This window comes from Pelodiscus sinensis, chromosome 19 (assembly GCF_052426305.1).
Source record: "Pelodiscus sinensis isolate ZL-2025 chromosome 19, ASM5242630v1, whole genome shotgun sequence".
NCBI lineage: Eukaryota > Metazoa > Chordata > Testudines > Trionychidae > Pelodiscus > Pelodiscus sinensis.
The window spans coordinates 13,418,873-13,440,430 of record NC_143070.1 but is presented as its reverse complement, the minus strand read 5'-3'; the positions used below and the strand labels follow the sequence as shown (position 1 = coordinate 13,440,430).

Below are 21,558 nucleotides of genomic sequence, written 5' to 3'. Positions count from 1 at the left end.
CTTATGCTCCAATCCATCTATTAGTCTATAAGGTGCCACAGGACTCCTCTTCGCTTTTAAAGGATACTGATGGGTCTTACCCAGACAGAATGTTCTTGAGCATGGGGCGCTACTGCCAGATCCAATAGCTTCCCAGATTGTCCGGTCAACAAGTGGACAGGTGTTTGGGCACTCAGAGAATGAGTCTCTTTCAGCAGAGGAGTCTGTCAGAGCTGGGTAAGCCTGCACTTGTTTTATTCCAGCACTCTCAGGTGTCCCCTCTCTTACACTGGATAGTAGCTGCTGCCGCCCTTCTCAATGGCCTGGTTTTTATTGGAATCAGAAACAGGTTGAGAGGAGCTAAGAGTTACCCTCTCACTTGTGTTTTAATCTAGGGACTAAGGATGCAAGAAAACACAGTTGGTTCCTAATTAATTTATCAGCTCTCTTCGGCTATGTCTACACTTGCAGTATCTAGCACGAGAAATATGCAAATGAGGCTAAGTGTGGAATATTGCAGAGCCTCATTTGCATACCTAATGAGCCACCAATTTTGCAGAAGAGGCTCTTGCGCTAGAAGGAGCTGTCTACACTGCCCTTTCTTGTGCAATGCCGCTATGCTGATTATTTTTAACAGCATTGCACAAGCAGGCCTGGTACAGAGTAATACAAGCAACAGAAATAATTTTTGCTAAGGTGCAAAACTATTATTCAAAGGGGTTGCATTGCAAGGAGGGGAGTGCAACTCAGGGAACCAGGGCAGCAAAGAAAACACAGGTAGGAAATGTTTTGAGACTTCACATCCTCTGCTCTGCCCCTTTTCTCTATTTTTAACCCCGCTGCAAAATGTAGGCAGCGGAAATTGACACGTCCTACGGGCAAGAGAAGGGCGAAGCTTCCCCAGAGCTACTGAGCCTGCTCCGTGCCCCTCACTTCTCCCTAAGTGGCAGAGTTTTGCAGGGAGCGGTTCTGTTCAAATCTCTGTCGGCTTCTCTCCCCCAAGGGCTTCAGCGATCGGACCTGCCCACGCGTGCCCAGCACCCACGGGGAGACAAGCGGGATGCGGAGCCTGGGTTCAGCGCGATGGGGATGCCCAGCCCCGGGGTATTTCAGCACACGGGGGGTGGGCAAGCCCTGCCAACGGGGGCGGGAGTAAGGGGAGGAGCAGTTGCCGCCCCCCAGGGCCCGGCCATGGCAGGGGGGGCCCGGAGCTCCTGGCCGCCGCGCGGCACCAAAAGCAGCTGAAGCGTCTTTGAATTTCGCGCGCAGCGATGGCGCCTCCCCGCGCAGCTGCAGGGGCTTTTGATCCATCGACCGCGCCGCGCCGCGCGGAGGGCAGCTGCCCGCGGCTTTGTGATGGGGCGCGGGGCCTCTGTGGACTGAGCGGTGAGTGCAGCTCGGCGGGGGAGATTTGCTGGGAGGGACAAGCGGGGGATCACGCGGCCCCCAGGATGATCGGGATTTGCTTCTACCTGGGGCTGGGACCAAACTGCCGGGAGCTGAGCCCCGCTTGGGGGCAGCCCTCACGAGTGGGAGGATGAGAGGGAGCCGGGACCCACACGCAGCGGGGCTGCAGTTGTATTTTGGGGGGCGGGTCTCGGGGCGCCCGGCCCCAGCTGCTCCCCGTTTGGCGGGGTAGCGAGGGGTAGCGAGGGCGGTGTCGGGGCGCGTTGTGTGTCAGTGTGTCCGCTACAACAGGGCCAGAGCCGCTCCCTGCAGTACCCTGCCACTTCCAGAAAAGTGAGAGCCAGATGACCAGAGAAGGGGGAGAGTTTGGGTGAAGCCAAACTGTAAAAGACAGACTGCAAGGAGCAGAGAAACGTCAGTGGCACCCACATCAAAGAATGGATCAAATTGGCAGATTGAACCTTGAAACGGAGCAAGGACTCCAGAAGGACGACTGACAACAGGATGAACCTTGGAGAGATGTTTTGGGAACACTCACATCAAAAGATAACATTCCGGTCACAAGCTGACAGCGGGATCCATGGATTTTAACAGAAGAAGGATTATAAATAGCACGGTGCTTTGCTATGGAACTTTGGGTTCCTCTGCCACACTGTCTCCAGAGGAGTATTGGATCCATTGACTGACAAGACCCTGCACCCCCCCCCCCTCCCGCTCAATCTAGCTGGCCACTAGATGGACACAGACTCTGGACTGGTAACTATATCATCTGGCAGAACTGTGTATGCATGGTGTTGTGTGTGTTTGTAAACCATATGCAACTGTTGTATTCTCAATAAATGTGGCTACTGCCTTTTCCCCCATAAAAGATCTCCTGTGCTTCGTTTAAGCAGATAACAGTATTAGGGACAGGCAGTAGCTCCTCCGCCCCAATGCTCGCTGGCCCGCACATAGGTGAGGCGAAGGTCCTTCACCTTGGCCCTGACCTGTTCCAGGGTCCGGGCCGGGTGTCCCTGTGCGGCCAGCGCCTGGGCCATCTGGGCAAAGATCTCCGCATTCCTCCTTCTGGACTTGGGGTCCCGGAGGGCCGCCTCCTTTCCCCAGAGGTCCAGGAGGGCAGTCACCTCAGCAATGCTCCAGCATGGAGCCCGCCACTTGGTGCCCCTGTGGGCCTGCTGGGAGCTCTGGGGTGGCTCCTCGGTGGACTCTGAGCTGAATCTGGGCAGCTGCCGTTGCTCCCCCTGGCTGCTACCCGGGCCGCACGTGGCAAATAGCTGTGCTGCGTGCCTGTGCCTTTAAAGGGGGGGGGCAACTAGGGGGAACCAGCGAGTGGTGATTGCCCATACGGAGTGTCAGAGAGGCCACCTGTGTTTTTGACTGGAGGCCAATTCTCGCGCAAGTACATGTTTGCCGAACATCCACTTTGCCCTCTTGCGCAAGAGAGCTTACACCTGATAGAAAACAGCGTAGCTCTTGCGCAAAGAGCTGTCTCTTATCATGCCGTACTGTAAATTTACTTGCACAAGAGCAGGTGGTCAGTGTAGACGGATTCTTACGCAAGAACGGCCGTACTTGCGCAATAACCCGCCAGTGTAGACCTAGCCTAGGGCTAGGTCTACACTGGTGGGTTCTTGCACCAGAAATATGCAAATGAGACTAAGCATGCAATATCTTTCTTGCGCAAGAAAGGGCAGTGTAGACAGCTCCTTTTGGTGCAAGAGCCTCTTCTGCAAAAATGGCGGCCCTTGTAGGTTTGCAAATGAGGCTCGGCGATATTCTATGCTTAACCTCATTTGCATATTTCTGGCACAAGAACCTGCCAGTGCAGACATAGCCTAGCTGTCGTGAAGCCCTGCCCTTCACCCTGCCCACATGCTTTGAATTTCGCAGGCAGCGATAGTGCTTCCCCGTGCAGCTGTAGAGGGCTGGGGTGGATCCATTGCCCCGGCCAGGTTGTTGCCTTCGGCCCAGCAGCTTTACCCTTGGGGGGGAGGGGGTGGAGGGAGCGGTGAGCGCAGCCAGGGCCAGCCCACAACATTTTGGCACCTGAGGCGGGGAGCTCAAATGACGCCCCCATGTCCGCTCGCTTGGGCCAAAACTTTGAAAGGTCTCAATTCTGCCTCCTTCCTGTTCTACTCCTCTCATGGGACTGCTCTGCTACCTACATATGCACCAGCAGCAGACACAATTTTCAACTATCCAGATACATGTTGGGAAAATAACACAGCAGGGCACAAACGATCCAATAAGTTCTTGGACTGCATTGGAGACAACTTTTTATTTCAGAAGGTTGAAAAAGCTACCCGGGGGGTTCTAGATTTGATCCTAACAAATAGGGAGGAACTGGTTGAGAATTTGACAGTGGGAGGCAACTTGGGTGAAAGTGATCATGAAATCATAAGAGTTCACAATTCTAAGGAAGGGTAGAAAGGAGAACAGCAAAATAAAGACAATGGATTTCAGGAAGGAGGATTTTGGTAAGCTCAGAGAGCCGATAGGGACAGTCCCATGGGAATCAAGACTGAGGGGAAAAACAGCTGAGTAGAGTTGGCAGTTTTTAAAAGGGACATTATTAAGGGCCCAAAAGCAAGCTATTCCGATGTGTCGGAAAGATAGAAAATATGGCAAAAGACTGCCTTGGCTTAACCATGAGATCTTGCATGATCTAAAAATAAAAACGGAGTCCTATAAAAAGTGGAAAGTAGGACAAATTACAAAGGATGAATATAGGCAAACAACACAGGAATGAAAGGGCAAGATTAGAAAGGCAAAGGCACAAAATGAGTTCAAACTAGCTACAGGACTAAAGGGAAAGAAGAAGACTGTTTATTACATTACATTAGAAGCAAGAGGAAGACCAAGGAGAGGGTAGGCCCACTGGTCAGTGAGGAGGGAGAAACAGTAACAGGAAACTTGGAAATGGCAGAGATGCTTAATGACTTCTTTGTTTCAGTCTTCACCGAGAAGTCTGAAGGAATGCCTAACATAGTGAATGCTAGTGGGAAAGGGGTAGGTTTAGAAGATAAAATAAAAAAAGAACAAATTGAAAATCACCTGGAAAACTTAGATGCCTGCAAGTCACCAGGGCCTGATGAAATTCATCCTAGAATACTCAAGGAGCTGATAGAGGAGATATCTGAGCCTCTAGCTATCTATCATCTTTGGAAAAATTGAGAAGTCATTCTTCCACTCTACTCTGTGCTGGCTAGCAGCTTGCTTTGTCGACAGAACTCTTTGTCAACAGAAGCTTTGTCTACAGATACAGTCGACAAAACTTCTGTTGACAAAAGCCTGTAGTCTAGACGTAGCCTTTGATAGCTGATCTCTTAGTCTAGGCATGTATACACAGACCTCCTGCTACTTTTCTGGACACAAGAATCAAATCATCTAATTAAAAAAGGTGATTTTATTAACAAAACAAAAATATATACTTAATAAAGCATATATGGTTTCTAGTTGTTACAGAGTAACTGAGAAAAACTAATTAAAACAGAGAAACATAGTATCTCTGGGTGCCACTTAGATATATAGCGAATGGGGGGAAGTACATGGATTTCACACAGAGAAGTTTAACCAAACAACAACAAAAAATAACGTGATCATGACTAAATATACATTTCTCTGTCTACTCATGTTCTGTACTGATCCGCACTTCCAGATCCAGTTCATTTCTATGCCCAATGTTCCTTGTAGGCAAGTGGTAGTTCTACCTGGTTTAATTCATCTTGCTTCCTTCAGCTCCTAGCTTAAAATCCCACAGAGGAAGAGCAGGCAGGTATATCTATTCAATGCAAATGTGCATTCCTGGAAGTTGGTGGTTGCAAATGGAACTGCCTGGAAAGGGAACAGATGAAAAGGTACAAACCTTAGAAGAGATGATAGCTGTGTTACACAAGACAAGTGGCAGTACAAAAAGATATAGTATGGCAAAACATGGAGAAAAAACTAGGCTGTGGAAAACCTCCTTTAACGTGGGTATTAAACCAACCATTGACATTCAAAAAGTTTTCAGGGCAGGAGCACTCTCCGACGCACACCTGGAATGGCCCCGGCTTTATTTGTGACTCAAGTCAGCCCCAGTGTTTATCAGGCAGGAATCCTGAATGGGAATAATGGATTCCTGGTGGAAACGGTTTCATTCCTCACAGTGGAAGTGTAAACTACCCAACCCACAAGGAAGAGGATCACTGTCTTCTCCGTCCTGCCGGCCACCCTTGGCGAGAAGAAAGAACAGCTTGGGGCCATGGGAAAATATACATCGGATGAGTTTGTCAGTGCCTACCCGGATGTTGATGCAGGAAAAGGCCAAAGAATTCCTGGACTTATTATGGCCACTCTTACTTGAGTCACTGTGTCATGATAAGCCTGCAGTATTGATCCCAGATTTTCCTGGTGTGTCTGTGGGGATTGTGGGAGTTTGTTCTCTCTTTTCTGCCCCCTCCTGGATCCTGAACTCAAGCTGGGAGATCCCACTGTTGCCCCAGCACTCTTGCTGGTCATAAGTACCTGGAGTTTGTTGCTACCCAAGGTCTGTGCTAGATCTGGAATGCCCCTGAACCCGTGGAGGTGCAAGATAGTCCTGGTTTCTTCTGCACTGTGTGGACCAACCAATACTGATGCCTCCATTACTTAGAGAGGAACTGCAGCTATGTCTAATCACTCCCACCAGCATGATCAAATCTGGTGTCCCTCTTGGACCATTGTTATTTCCCCCACAATAACCCTGACTCGCCCTCAAGTACCGTGATCTGATGTCTGGATCTAAAGTCTGCACCAATTCTGTGGGGATTTCGTTGTCTTCTTACTGATGTGCCCTGAGCTCTGCTCTGCCTGTCTCCAACAGTCTGGCCCGGTAGCTACCATTGCCACATGGGAACCCCCATTAATTTAAACTTCACAGAATGGTGAGATACCTTTCCCCCAGTATAGTCTCCTGACCCTGCCTTATGTGATCAGTTAGGCTACATCTGCACTGCTGGCTTTTGCTGTTAGAGAACATGCAAATGAAGCACTGATGAGCATTTTGCCACGCTTCATTTGCGTAATCTATTTGAGCTGGTTTTGCGCAAAAACAAGCAGTGTAGACATTTCTTTTTTGTGCAAAAAACCTTTTTGTTCAAGATCCTTCTCCTTCTCCGGGATGTCCACACTGCTTGTTTTTCTGCAAAAATGGCTTGAATAGATTATGCAAGTGAAGCGTGACAAAATGCTAATCAGCACTTCATTTGCATTCTCTCTGCTGGCAAAAGTCGGCAGTGTAGACAAACCTCAGGATACATCTACATTGGCAGGATTTTACGCAAATAGTTTTAACGCAAGAGTTTTTGCGTTAAAGTATTTGTGCAAGAGAGCGTCTACACTGGCATGTGCTTTTGCGCAAGAGTATACCCTGGAAGAGCCTTGTTATCTGCCCAGGCTGGGCCTAGTGTCTGGGCCATGGGCCATTCCATGGCCATTCCACAGGTGGGTATTGCACCTCACAGCACAGCCAGGGACACCAGGGTCCAGAGCAGACAGCCCCCCCCCCCATGTCACACCCACCCCAGGGCAGGCTATGAAGGGACAGAAGAATTATAGAAATCAGAATGTGTGGGTCAGATCAGAGCACAATGGTAACTGTTCTGGTTTCACTGATGGGTTTTATCTTCCAGACAATGGGGCTCAAACTGTGCCATGGAAACATCCAGGTGTCCTTGGAGCTGCAGCTGTAATCGGGGCTGGGGTGGTCATCATAATTGCTTTAGCAGCAGCTCTGGGAGGTAAGTTCCCACCCCCTGAAGAGTCAGTCTCTGGGACTTTCCACCTTTGTGATGCCTATCCCCTAGAGCTGGCAGGGACCTTGAAAAGTCATTTAGTCCAGGCCCCTACCTTCACAGAAGGATTAAGTACTATCCTTTAACAGATTTTTGCCATAGGTCCCTAAATGGCCCTCTGAAGGGTTGAACTCACAACCGTGGATTTAGCAGGCTAATGCTCAAACCACTGAGCTATGTCTTCCCCCATCTGCTCCTGGGCTCTTGTAGACAAGAGAGTTTTATAATGTCTGCTGTACTTAATGGGTAGTGTGAGAATAAATGTTAAGCAGCTTTAACTCTGCCAGCCACCCTTCTCTGGTTAGCAGGGAGGAACAGTCTTCTAGGCCCGTGCTAAAGATGCATCAGGCAGACACTGCATGTGTCTGTATCTGACATTAACATAGAAACAGATTAGAAGGATCCTTGTGATTCAGCGTGATCACACCGCTGCTCTTAGGAGTAATTAGAATACAGACTCTACTATAAAGAAAATATGATGAAGGATTAAAAGTTTGTACTAACAGAAGTTTTGCAGTGGAACTTTAAGCAACAGCCAAGATGGGGTGTGGGCATATGTGAGCCTTTATGTGTGAATATGCATATACCAGAATAATGTTACGATGGCAATAAATGTGGTGTTTTGCCTTCTCGCCCTGGAAAGATATCCCGTGAAATTCTTTCAAGGATAAGAATCAAGACAGGTTGAGGATCCTCTTCCTGGCCCGTGGTACAGGTTTGCAGTTTTTGTATTGCATACTGTGTGCTGCAAATATTGTTAGCGAGGTTAAGAACTATTAGTAAGTCTTAACAACTAATTGGTTAAACTAGGATGAGAAGTTGATAAACATTAGACATTTAAAATATTAAAGGACCAGGAGGCGTGGCGGGTAGCTGCGGAGCCCACCCTCCTGTAAATTGGTAGTGGGACAAAGCCTGTGTCCGTGGAAAGGGGCCGTTCAGCACGGAAAGCAGGATCAGGCCCAGACAAGAAGGCAGGAAAGCAAGCGAGATTGGAAAACAGGTTCAGAGTCCTGAGAGCACAGTGGTAAGAGTAAAGGAAAGCAGTAAATCCAGGCATTGGAAATTCAAATCCCTGGAATAAAATGTGGAGTGGTAACATCTGAACGAAAGAACTTTTCCTTTTGGAGATGAGCAAGTATATTAAGGAAAAAGAGCGAGATGTTAACTCTGCAGAGCCTGGAGGGAATGGAAACAGCAGAATGTTGTAAAAATGCTAAAAAAAAGAAAAGCGTGATAGGAAAAGAATTCTTGGTTTCTTTGCAGCCTTTTGAAAAATGGGCCCTTTTCCAAAGGAACTTCTGTAAATAATCCGGGCAAAGAGACAATCTGATTTAATATTTGACTATGGACACATTAGTTAAATTTGCTAAAAGAGCAGAAGGGGTTTCTATTGAGACTTGACCACCCAAATGTATAAAATGTGCGCGATCTATGCACAGCTGTGTAAAAATAATTAAAGTAGTGTAAAGGAGATTAAATAAAGGAGAATGCATGCGTGTATGCATCTCTGTGAGATTTTTAAGACCTCCTTAAACACTTCTGTTTTGTAGGTTTGTAAAACTCTGTTTTGTAGGCTTCAGATGATTTGGTTTGGTTTGGTTTTGAATAAAGCCAATTCATTCAAAGTTGCAAAAGTGACAAGATGCTTTTTGCCAGACAGAGGTAACTAGTGTTGCTTTGTCTTTTGGTATTCGACATGTAACCCCTTAAGGTATCTCAATGCTTTATCAGGTTCAAAGTCTTCTGATAAACCAAGTTATGACTGATACAAGGGGTAGCCAAAACCAAGAAAATGGGGAGAGATTCTGGATTTCTTGTTCAGTTACTACCTGAAAATAAAGGTAAAGGTTTGCAAAGTAAAGAAACTCTACAAATTTTGCCACCTCACAGTTTACCTCTCTCTTCAGATAATTTATGAATCTGTTGACTAGGATTGGTTCCAGGACAGACCCTTGGGGGACCTCACTAGTTACCTCTCTCCATTCTGAAAACTGACCGTTTATATCTACTCTTTGTTTCCTGTCTCTTAACTTTTACCAGTCCACGAGAGAACCTTCCACATGACAGTTTAGTTTGCTTAAGGTGAGGGACCTTGTCAAAGGCTTTCTGGAGATCTAAATGCATTATATCCCCTGGATCCCTATAGTGAGTCAGTGTGGGTATGCGGTTGACCCTGAAAAGGAAACTCTCTCTAAGACCCCCTACTGGTCTTGGCCAGAGCAACCCAGCCCCACCCACAGGAAGCAAAAGGGTAGGGCTGGGAGTATAAAAGGATGAGCTCAGTTGGAACAGTTGAGTGAGCCAGCCAGATGCTCTGGCCGAGCTCCCTAGAAGAAAGGCCCGGCTGCCTCAACCAAGAAGGGAGGACAGGCAGCAGCTGTCAGGTCCTCTGTCGGGCCCAGGAGACTGGGTTGGGCCTCTTGGGCTGCTGCTGACTGGTAAGGGGCACACCAGTTCCTGACATGCCCCAAAGACTGGCCTGGGTGGTCCCAACCGCTGGCAGACCCAGGAGATTGGCCTGCGCTGCCGGGACCACTGATGAACCCTGACCCGGAACCCATAGACACACGGCCAGCCCCACTGTCCCCGGTGGATCCTGAGAACCAGAGGCTGAGGAAGTGGGAAGTGGCCCAGGGACAGCCAGCATTGGGTCGGCTGAGGAAGTGGAGGTCAACTGGTCGGCGTGTTGTGGTCAGGATCCCCGCTGAACCAGTGGCATCCCGTACTGCCACTGTTAGGGCCCTGGGCTGGGACGCAGTGAAGCGGGTGGGCCTACATCCCCCCTGCCACTCTTCCCTTTGGGGGGCAGATTTCCCCTGAGGGGATAATCCCCCTGTGCTTGTTGGCTTTCTTCCAAACAAAGAGACCCGACCTTGCCCCCCCCCCAGCCTGCAGACAGGCCTGCCTGTTGGAACTATTTGTTTGTTGCTCCACCCTGATTAAGGGTGCGGCTTTTCAAAGCCTGACTTCATGCCCGAGCCCCTGAACTGCTTTTGGGGTTTGCTTTGGCCTAGGATCTGGACATTTGGACTGCAGCTCAGCTGGGCTATAGGCCAGAGACCCTGCCTTTACCCACGGGTAGGCCAGCCCAGGAGCCGGGTTCCCTAGGCCCCCGAAATGGTCTGGCCGTCATCTAGGGTACATCTAGACTACAGGCTTTTGTCGACAGAGGCTTTGTTTACAGAGACTGTCAACAAAGCTTCTGTCGACAAAGAGCATCTAGACTACAGCCAGTTCTAGTGTAGACGCAAACGACAGTGTAGATGCAATAACACCGTCTATCGACAGAATCCACTTTTGTAGACACACCCCTAGTGAGGCAGCTTGGCCTCCCTTCAGCCAGAGACGAGTCCAGTCCCCCTTGTCCAGACGCTTATTGTCCCCCTTAAAGAATTCTAGTTGATTTAAGGTGTAAATGGTCTTAGGAAGCAAATCCAGCAGCAGCAAATCCAGCAGCAGCAGCAAGCCCAGCAGGTCACGTCCGCTTGTTGGGGTCTGATTCCCCCTAGTGGCCGCTCCGTGGAACTGCATTATTGCACCACTCTTAATCTTCTGTTGCATTTGGAATGAATGCAACCCTATGCCATGGGCAGGAGGGACAAGGGGCCAGCCAGTAGCTGGTGGGACAAAGTCCCTAGGCATCAGGGAGAGGTAGCGGGGGGAGGCTACCTGAGAACAGCAAAAAGGATCAGCCCCCAACACACCACACTCACTAGCAGTGGCAGGGGAAGTGGAGCAACACAGCCCCAGCTCTCTCTGCTCTCCTGGGGCATCCCTCAGAGCGGAACAGCCCCTGCACTCACGGGCGGGATGCAGAGTGATGCGACTCTGGCAACAGAACAGGCCATACCCCCACTGCCGGCACCAGAACCTTGGCAGGTAGTCCCCTGGGCACATCGGCTGAGGGGAAGAGGGAGAGGGCGGAGCAAGGGCAGGGAAGGAGTGGGGAAAGGTTGGGGAAGAGGGGGCAGAGGGCGGAGCAAGTGGAGGGAGAGGCAGGGTCTGAGGTGCAGGGGATTTGGGTCTTCCTTGGGCTGGGTGAGGGTCACGTGGTCTGTGCCCCCTCTGCTCATGTGCCTCCGCCCCAATCACCCCTCTGTGTGAACCTTTCTGCTTTGAGGCCTACATGGAGGGAGGCAGAGTGCCCTGGGGCAGGCTGTCCCCTCACTGCCTATCCTGATGTGTGTGTGTTGCCATTTGCTATGAAGCAGCAGGTGCTGACAGCTCTCAGAGAGCAGCCGTGTAACCCACGGGTCTGATCTGTTCTCAGAGTCCCTGTGCTCCTGTGCCTGCTTGTTCTCCACTGTGAGATGGGAATGATCTCTCTCTCTTTCTTGGGAACTCTCTCTTTCTCTTTCTCTTTTTCTTTCTCTTTCTCTCATTTTCCAAGTGGAAAGATCTAAACAGCCTCCTCCCTGCCCCCCTACTTCTGGATGCCCGGAGAACTGGATCAGAATCCAGGGGAAATTCTACTATTTTTCGAAGGCTGAAGAGAACTGGACCAACAGCCAGAAGAACTGCTCTTCATATGCTGCCTCCCTGGCCGCGATTGAGAGTCTGCAGCAGCTGGTGAGCCGCACGGACGCTTTGTGCCATGCCCAGCGATCGCCGGCACCGCAGGCTGGGCTGGAGTCAGGTTGGGCCCAGCGCCTCTAGGGCAGGGGGGAGCCGGGTGCCTCCCGGGCTGGGCTGCGGGCCAGAGTCAGTGCGGTTCTGCCAGCCAAACCCTGGGTGGTCCTGGGGCTCCAGCCTTCCCCACCCTCCAGCTGCTCAGCGCCCCAGTTTGAGACTCTCCCTGTGCAGGACTGAGCCGGCTGCAGGCCCAGCAGTAAGGCCCGATGAAGAAAGGGGCTTTAGGGACTGGAGCCCGGGGCCTCCTCAGCCTGGGGCCATGGTTGCAGCCTGTAACGCCCGTGTTCTGGGCCATCCCCATCCCAGACCGCTCCACTCCCCTGAGGTACATGCCTGGGAGCTGGGCTGTGGGGAGCGCAGTGGACTGGAGCCAGGTCATGCTGTTTTCTAGCACCGCAGTGAATACAGGGGTGGAGCATCCCCTGTTGCCAGTCCCAGTCCTCCCCTCACGCCTGGTAATCTCCTGGGCCCTGTCGCTTGAATGAAATGTGTTACTTTTACCTTTGCTCCCCAGCTCTGCAAAGCCCCTGAGTTTCCCCATGGTTGGGGTGGGGACAATTCACCCTGCCCTGTGCTCGCTGCCCTCCACTGCTGGTGGCAGGGGTCTGTCTGCCCCCTCCTGCAGCTCCCTCTCCCCCCTGCCCTGCTGCGCCCTGAGAAGGGGCCACTGGGCCGACAGTGACCTTGTTGCTCAATCCCTGCTTCACCCAGTAGGTCCCACAGCCCCAGGACCTGGTCGGCTGAAGGGTTAATACTGATCTGATCCCTTCACCCAGTAACAGTGAAAGAGGCCTCTGGAAATCCCTTGCTGCCAGAGGTGGGGAACAGCAGAGTTGGGCTAACAGCTGGTTTTGTTGGGTTTCTAAGCACTCCCTGCTGCCCTACCCAGGCAGACTGGACCACTGGATCGGCCTCCGGAAGGACGCAGGCGGGGTCTGGAGATGGGTCAATGGCACCGAGTTCGACCATCGGTGAGTCTGTTTCTCTGCATTGGGTGGGAGTTGATGGAAATGCCCCACTGGCTGCTTTCACCTCCCCTCCAGCCTGGGGCTGTGCAGGGAGGGGGCGGATCCTGAGGGGCTGTGAGTGCGGTAGCTCCCCTCCCTCTCCTGGGGTGTCTCCCCTGGTCTGTGCCTAACACACTGACTCTCGTTCCAACTGCCTCTGGCTTGCAGGTTTGAAATACAATCTGCAGCCGACTGTGCCTACCTGAATGACGACCTCATTGTCAGCAGCTCCAGCTGCAGCACGCCGAGGAAATGGCTCTGCAGCAAACCTGATGCCCCTACCCAGGGAGAGGAGTGTGTCGTGGGAGGGAAATCATGAGCCCAAAGGAATCTGTTCCGGTCTCCTCCATGACCTCCCAGTGGCAGATGAAGGCCCAGCTGGAGAAAGCAAACCCCAGTCCCACCCCTGGAGCCAAAACCCACCCACCCCCAGCCCGATCCTTCCTGGCCACCTGGAGGGCTGGGGCTGCCGTGCTGTGGCCTGGGCTCCAGCCCTCCCTGGCGGCTAAGAAGCCGGACCGCCATGCTGAGACCCCAGCCCTCCCTGATGGCTAGGGAATCCAGGCTGCTATGCTGTGTCTCTAGTCTTCCCCAGCATCCAAGAAGCTAAGCTGCCATGCTGCAACCACAGCCCTCCTGCCTGCCAGGCATGTAGGCAATTTTGGGAAGGAAGGATTCAAAAAACATAAAGATCATGTGTTACGAGAGGAAGTGAACCGGGTAGATAACCCAGTGCTACCAGAAATCAAGGGAATGTCATAGGAAGAGCAATTTACAGTTTATAATATGCATGCTATAACCCAGCTGGTTAATGAGACACAAATCATTAATCAGCCAGTTGCTTTAAACCCGAGTGGGCGAGTGTATTTGTCGAGCCCTGGTTATAAACATTTAACACTTGTTAGTTCCATGGACTAGACTTGTTTACTGCTACTAAAAACCGTGTGTGATCCTGCACGCCCTTTTCATCCCTTCTTAACCACTAATGTTGCACATTTCCAAGGTGCTATGGAAAGTCCCGCTGGCTGAGCCTTTCCAAGAGCAGAGCTGATGTCAGCATCTGTATTATGCTGCTGAGGGATGTGACCCATTTCTTTGCCAGTGCTAGAGGAGGCCAGAGGGCCCGGCTCAGCAGGACAGACTGAGGCAGGACAGGAGCATGATGGTACTCACATGTGGAGGCCTCCCCGGCCTCGGACAACACAGGCGATCGGCTCAGGGGTCCTGAGTCCTGGGCAGGCTGCCGGCAGGCTCCTGGCTCTCAGCGTCCTCCTCCTCCTCCTCCGTGTCAGGAGGGAGCGGTCCCTCTGCCCCGGGGTCAATCACCACCCTGGGGGCAGGGACGGCATGAGCCCCCAGGATGCAGTCCAGAGCCAGAAAGTGGGGGCAGGCCTCCAGGTCGGCCCCTGGCAGGCAGGCCCGGGAGTAGGACTGCCGCAGGTCCTTTATCTTGCAGCGGACCTGCTCCCTGCTGCGCTGGTGGCCTCTGGCGGCCAGGTTCCTGTGGCTAGTGCGGAGATCATGGACATTGGAGGCTTCCCCCCAAACCTCGATGAGGTCCACGATCTCCGCACTAGACCAGGCGGGCGCCCGCCTCTTGCGGCCCTGGGCAGGCTCCTGGGAGCTGTCAGACTGGTCCCGGGAAGAGGGGGAGAACTGGGGGGCATCGGGTGGCTGGCTCATGGGGTGTCAGGTGCAGAGTCTGCTGGCTGGGTGCTGGCAGGCTTGCAACTGGCACAAACTGTGTAGCCAGCCCGTGGCCCTTTAAGGGCTCCGGGGCCAGGAGGGGGGCAGTAGAGTTTGCCTGGTGTTGGCCAGAGTGGCCAGCAGGGCAAGCTGGGAAGGGCTAGCCTCCCACTAGTTCGAATTAAGGGGCTACACACCCCTTAATTCGAACTAGTAAGTTCGAACTAAGCGCTCCGCTAGTTCAAATTAAGTTCGAACTAGCGGAGCACTACTGTAGCGCCTATCAAAGTTAATTCGAACTAACGTCCGTTAGTTCGAATTAACTTTGTAATGTAGACATACCCTAAGTAAACAAACCGGAACAGTCTGGTAGCACCTTTCTCAGTGTGGTCCACAGATCACTTTGAGAAACACTGATTTATATCTTTCACCCAGCATATTCCGGTGTACAAAATAGTGCTTTTAATTGGCAGGATTGTTTATGCAAAATTTGGTATCTGCAGGTAATTGGGAAGTATGACTTTATTTTGCACAAACAAACTCTTTAAAATATGTAGGAGATCGTAATTTAGTAGAGAAATTGAAGTATTCCTTGCAACCACTTAAATCCTACTATTTATAATTAATAAAATCACTTTTTTAATAAACCCAGTGTAAACAATTATCATTCGTGGGAGGTCAACAGCTGCACATCTCTCTCTCTCTCTTATGATAAAGTGAGATGGAGGACAAGTTAGGAGCTTGCTCTGTGTAAAACTTTATTCAGAGTTTATCTGGGGTTCAGGTCTCTTTGGGGCTGTGCACTTGGGTGTTATGTTAATTCCCTTTTGATCGAGCGTTCCCAGAGCTGAGCTGATCTCAGTGTTTGTGTTGCTCTGAGGTGAGCTCTGACCCCCAACTCTGTGCTATTGCCAGAGAAAACTGGGGGCGGAGGTGGGGGCGGGGAGAAGGGTTTGACTCAACAGGACATGGTGGGGCATCCGCCAGGGCAAGTAGGCAGGCTCAATGGTAGTTGTGTCCTTCAAGGAACTGTCTCAAGGGGATCTTTGTGACTGAATCCATTGCAGTGTTGTGACCTCTTCATTTAAATGTACCTCCGCCAAATTTTCAGTAGTTTGCTTTTTTTCAACCAAAGGACACGCAAAGTGTCAACAACAAAACTCTACACTTCAAAGTGACGTACCCCAAGCTCCATTGCTCAGCTGCCTTGTTATAAACATTTAACACTTGTTAGTTCCATGGACTAGACTTGTTTACTGCTACTAAAAACCATGTGTGGGCCTGCACGCCCTTTTCATTGCTTGTTAACCACTAATGTTGCACGTTTCTTTGCTGCCTGCCTCTGCTAAGGAACCAGACCATGGCTACTAGCTGCTCTGCACGTTCTCTCAGCGTTTCCATAGCACTTACAAGTTCTGCTTCACAATGCACAGTTGCATCCAGCTCTTTGCTGTTGTGAGGCTGTTCATTTGAAAAGCGTTGGTTTTCACAATGTAGGGCAGAGGTGGGGAACCTCCAGGGCGCATCTGGCCCCCCAGACAATTCGATCCAGTCCTCAGCAGGTCCAGTGGCCATGCAACTGGGTATAGAGACCTCACCCCAACCTCACCAGCCAGACACTTCCAGCGCCTTGTCCTGCACGTAGAAGAGGAGACAGACGTAGGTGAGGTGGCCGGAGGGGGAATTCCTTTCCCCAAACCTGGCAGCCCAGCATTAGCAGGGAAATACCTGAAGCCCCACATCAGCAGGGACCCATGCCAGACAGCCACTTCCAGGAGCATCCAGTCCCGGCCAGCATCTCTACCTCCTGCAGATAAGGAGGCCTGTGGGATCAGGAGGGAAAGGGAGAAGCCACCCTCCAAAAGAGGTTCCCAAGCCACTTCCCAGACTGCTGTTCTTTTCTTTTTCTTTTTTTTTTTTTTGCTTCTCACTTGTGTGTCTCCCCTGACTGATTTTTCTGTGGGCTAGTGGCCCCTGAATAAAAGAAGTGTCCCCCCCCTCCATAGGGTATATCTTCCTCTGTTATCAAGCAAGCATGAGAATGTGACTAGCTAACAATGCTGAGGCTATGTCTAGACTACACTCTTATTGGAAAAAGCTACACAAATTGCGAAGCACAATTTGCGTAGCTTTTTCCGATTGGTTCTTCAGAAGAGGCTTTTCCGACATTTGGCCACATGTAGACAGGGCCAAATGGTGGGAAAGCCTCCTCTTTTGAAGGAGCACTTATTCCTCGTGAAACGAGAGACACAGGGCTCCCTGAAAGAGCGCATCTGCTCTTCCACAAAAAAAAAAAAAGCAGAAGAGCAGACGTGTTCCCTGGACACAGCGGGGTTTTTCCGGGATACCTCTGGTATCCCGGAAAAACTCCTGCAGTGTAGACATACCCTGAGTCTCCTTCTCAACTTTTTGTTATTGCTGCCAGGCTAGAAGAAGAGGAGGAAGAGGACCGAGGAACAAACATAGTACCTGTATTTAAGAGGGGGCAGAAGCAATCCAGAAAACTAAAGGCCCATTAGTTGATGTCAGTTGTACGTGAACTCTTAGAACAAATTGTGAAAGAGTGATTAAAGATAGAGATAAATGGTAATGGGAGAGGAGGGAGGGTTTATGAAAGGTAGTTGTACCAAAAAGACAAATCTGATCTATGAGAAAGTAGCTGCTGTTCTAAACAAAGAAAATGCAGGAGCTCTAATCTGCCTGGAGTTGAGTAAAGCATTTGATACAATTCCACATTGGAAATTATTAGTCATAATAAGAAGGTGAGGATGAATACAAAAATCAAAAGGGCAGGTAGGGAACTGGGTAAAGGGTAGACTACACTGGGTCAAGTTCAAGAGAGGTTATGAGTGGAGTTTCTGAAGGATCAATCTTAGGACCAATTTTATTTAACATGTTCATTAATGACTCCAGCATAGAAAGTTACACACACAAAGTTGGGGAATATTGCCATTATGCAGAAATAGAATATCCTAGAAGAGTTGGGTGACCTTGCAAACTGGACTAATAGACCTGGAATGAAATTCAGAATGCAAAGTGACGGGCCTAGCATGAAGAATGCAATTTAATTTGGAAGCGACGGAGGAGGAGAAAGACCTGGGAGTGCTGATCAATTGCAAGATGACTCAACTGCCAGTGTGGTGCAGCTATGAAAAAGGTCACTTCAGTCCTAAGATATGTCAGGCAAGGCATTTCCTGTAGAGGTGGGGAACTTGAGAATTGTTGTCATCGTTGTATAAGCCTCTGGTGAGACCTGATTTGGAATACTGGGTGCAATTCTGATCTGCCATGTTTACCGAAGATGATTTCAAACTGGAACAGGTGCAGAGAGAGGCTCCTTGGTTCATAGAATTAGAAGAAGCCTTGAGAGCTCATTAAGTCCAGTCCCCTGCACTTACAGCAGGACTAAGTGTTGTGCTTAAAAGAAGCATCCATCTTCTGGAATCTCTCCTGTTGTCCATGACTTTTGAAGGATAATAGCTAATGGCTCAGATATCTCCTCGGTCAGCTCCTGGAGTATTCTAAGATGTATTTCATCTGGTCCTGGTGACTTGAAGACATGTAACACATTTAACTATCTCTTTGATTTCTTTTCTTTTCCTATTTTAGGAATGGAGAACCCTTTACCAGAAGAGAATTAAGGATTTTTGGTAAAACAAAGGGAAGTATGATTGCTCTCTATAGTGTGGCAAAGGTGCTGTGATGCCCCATGGGTCTTACCCATCTAGGCAGTTATTACCGTATTTTTGCGAATATAAACCATACCCGAATATACCCCATGGTTTTTGCCGTTTGAGTTTAGAAATCCCTGTATACCCCACACACGAGTATAGCCCGCAGGAGAGACTCAGTGGAGAATGGTACTACAAAGCCCCTTTAATCACCTGTCATAAGCCGCAGCTGATGATGATAATGCAAAGCCCCTGTAATCACCTAGGCTGTGTCTACACTGGCATGAAGTTCCAGAAATGCTTAAAACGGAATACTATTCCGTTTTCAGTTTTTCCGGAAAAGGGGCGTCTACATTAGCAGGCTGCTTTTCCGGAAAAGCCCTTTTTCCAGAAAAGCATCTGTGGCCAATGTAGACGCGCTTTTCCGGAAAAGAGCCCCAATCGCCTTTTCGTGATCGGGGCGTTTTCCGGAAAAGACTACTGGGCTGTCTACACTGGCCCTTTTCCAGAACAGTGTTCCGGAATAAGGACTTATGCTTGAGCGGGAGCAGAATAGTTTTTCCGGAATAGCGGCTGATTTTGTACAGTAGAGCATCGTTGCTTTTCCGGAAAATCAAGGGCCAGTGTAGACAGCTCGCAGCTTATTCCAGAAAAGCGGCTGATTTTCCGGAATAAGTGGCCCAGTGTAGACATAGCCCTAGGGTGTGTCTAAACTACATGGCTCCATCAATGGAGCCATGTAGACTAGGCTGATCGGCAAAGGGAAATGAAGCCGCAATTTAAATAATCGCAGCTTCATTTAAATGTAAATGGCTGCCATGCTGAGCCAACAAACAGCTGATCAGCTGTTTGTCGGCTCAGCGCGCTAGTCTGGACGCTCCCGCGCCGACCTGAAAACCCTTTATCGACCTCCCCGTTATGCCTCGTAGGATGAGGTTTACCGGGGAGGTCGATAAAGGGCTTTCATGTCAGCAGGGGAGCGTCCAGACTAGCTCGCAGAGCTGACCAACAGCTGATCAGCTGTTTGTCAGCTCAGCGGGGCAGCCATTTAAATTTAAAGGGATTAGTCTGGCTCAGGAAAAATCACAAGAAGTCCTCTGGTATTGTAAAGACTAACACATTTCATAGGCTATTAGGGCCTAAGTTTTCATGAGCTACAGCTGGGGAGAGGGTCTCTCACAAGTGTGAAATGCAGAGCGTATGCTGATGCTCTAAGATCACACAGGAAAGAAGCACAAGGTAAACCACCGCTTAGGCAGGCTCCTGTAGCCATGTTAGATCATTTCCTCTACAGTAGTGGAGCAGGCAGAAAAAAAAGTACCATTAAAGAAAAGTAACGTGAAGCCTGAGTTTGAGATAATATTTGCCTATCAGGGAAGTGGGGGAGAATCACATGATATTCTTGCACTTCATTAAAATATTTCAGTGTAAGGGTAGATAGTTAAGTCATTTAGGGTATGTCTACACTACCCCGCTAGTTCGAACTAGCGGGGTAATGTATGCATACCGAACGTGCAAATGAAGCCCAGGATTTGAATTTCCCGGGCTTTATTTGCATAAGCCGGCCGGCGCCATTTTTAAATGCCGGCTTGTTCGAGTCCCGTGCCGCGCGGCTACATGCGGCACGGGCTAGATAGTTCAAACTAGCTAGCCATTACGAACTATCTAGCCCGTGCCGCGTGTAGCCGCGCGGCACGGGGTTCGAACAAGCCGGCATTTAAAAATGGCGCCGGCCGGCTTATGCAAATAAAGCCCAGGAAATTCAAATCCTGGGCTTCATTTGCACGTTCGGTATGCATACATGACCCCGCTAGTTCGAACTAGCGGGGTAGTGTAGACATACCCTCAGTCTCAGTCTCCTTGTCCCTCCAGAACACTAATAATTTCTAGTGCTATTACATTAAAAAAAACTGTGTTAAAACAGTTGCAAAGTCAAATATTCCAGTTGAGATACTATAATTTAGGTTTCCTGTGCAACCTTAATTTTGTCCCTTTGTACAAACATTGTGTTACTGTCTTTAATTACATGATCACAGACTATTTTCCCATAGGATTCTTGCTTTATTCAGTACACAGGATACATGATGATCTGGGAATCAATCAGAGCTGTGGCATGCAGGAGACAGTCTGACTCTTACCTCATTTGTTGAGGAAATAGAAATGTGTGTAATAATAGTGAATGAAACAAGGAATTGCAGATTGGAGAACTCAGGTCTTACTGTTTAATGCAGCTGTTTGCCACCCTAGGAAATGGATTCTAACCCTGCCTCTGCTACAGTTCCTGTGTGGTGCTGGTCGAGTCACTGAAACCAAACTTTTCATATGTGGTCACCAGTTGAGAGTATTTCTGGTTTTTTGGCTGATGAGTGTAAGACACCAGAGGGACCTGTCCTGCAGAAATGATGAGTGCTCAGTGCTCCTGCCTGTCACTGAAGCCGATGGGCAGGTGCTTTAAATGTTTCAAGTGGTAGAAAAATGACACTGAGTATTCCGAAAAAATGATCATAGGCATCTGTAGCTGGTGTTCTGTGACCAGTAGTTAGTGTTCTGTGACCTTAATCTCCTAGGGTATGTCTACACTGCCACCCTAGTTCAAACTAGGGTGGCTAATGTAGGCATTCGAAGTTGCAAATGAAGCCTGGGATATTTAAATATCCCACTGCTGTTTTTAATTCAAAGCCTCTGGCCCTAGGCAACTCTGAGGGGACGTTAGTCCCAGCCCTACCCCTTCCAGGGTGGGGGTGGAACTGGCCCATGACCATGTACCAAAGTTCGTTAAGTGGCTCCTCTGCAAAAATTATTTCCCACCCCTGATCTACACTTTGAATAGGGAGTATAAAGAGAAATATTATGTAAGTACTCATTCATTGACTGAGTCAAGAGTCCTTTGAAAAAAAACATATGATCATATTATAAAAGATGGTATCATAATCCATCTATGCAAGGGGGGTAAGTTAATGCTTCATTGGCAACCATAAATGCTAGCATTTCCTAGCATTTGAATGCTTGATTTTACAATTGTAACTTTCTTCTAGAATAATGAGTAGTCCTCTGGCATCCTAGAGACGAACAAAGATTATAAGCCTTTATGGGTAAAATCTTTTCATCAGATGAATTGGAATGGAAATGATAGAATCCAAGGTATATATAACAGCAAAAGCCTGTCAATTATAAGACAAGTGTAATGAAACGAATTAAAAAACAACCAATAATCTAGTAGCGCCTTCAAGTCCAGTCATTTCATGGGCTGTGCCCACGAAAGCTTATGATACCATCTACATGTTATGTCAGTCTTTAAGATGCTTCTAGACCATAGGTTCCCAAACTGGGGAGCATGAAGAAACACACGCAACTCAGGCT

General features: G+C 49.4%; 1 protein-coding gene across 4 annotated transcripts; it reads left to right on the top strand.

Moving 5' to 3' along the window:
- The first annotated feature begins 880 nt into the window (after nt 1-880).
- LOC102452171 (C-type lectin domain family 2 member D-like) lies at nt 881-16,529 on the top strand. 4 transcript variants are annotated; one of them, XR_016347272.1, is made up of 6 exons: nt 1,345-1,365; nt 7,038-7,145; nt 7,843-7,914; nt 11,593-11,771; nt 12,611-12,805; nt 13,010-13,054. XR_016347272.1 is itself a non-coding variant. In XM_089770581.1 (5 exons), exons 1-5 carry the CDS (start codon nt 1,251-1,253, stop codon nt 13,045-13,047), a joined length of 522 nt encoding a protein of 173 aa, XP_089626707.1. In that variant the 5' UTR covers nt 881-1,250; the 3' UTR covers nt 13,048-13,063. The 4 variants fall into 4 exon arrangements, 2 of the variants coding, with proteins under 2 accessions (XP_089626707.1, XP_089626706.1); XM_089770581.1 differs by lacking the exon at nt 7,843-7,914 and having other exon boundaries at nt 881-1,365; nt 12,724-12,805; nt 13,010-13,063; XM_089770580.1 differs by lacking the exon at nt 7,843-7,914 and having other exon boundaries at nt 898-1,365; nt 12,702-12,805; nt 13,010-16,529.
- The last annotated feature ends 5,029 nt before the right edge of the window (nt 16,530-21,558 follow it).

Coding starts and splice junctions, on each gene's coding strand:
- LOC102452171 (XM_089770580.1), top strand. CDS start 1,251: ATGGCGCCTCCCCGCGCAGCTGCAGGGGCTTTTGATCCATCGACCGCG. Junction 1,366..7,037: donor GGGCCTCTGTGGACTGAGCG/GTGAGTGCAGCT, acceptor TTTATCTTCCAG/ACAATGGGGCTCAAACTGTG. Junction 7,146..11,592: donor TTTAGCAGCAGCTCTGGGAG/GTAAGTTCCCAC, acceptor TCATTTTCCAAG/TGGAAAGATCTAAACAGCCT.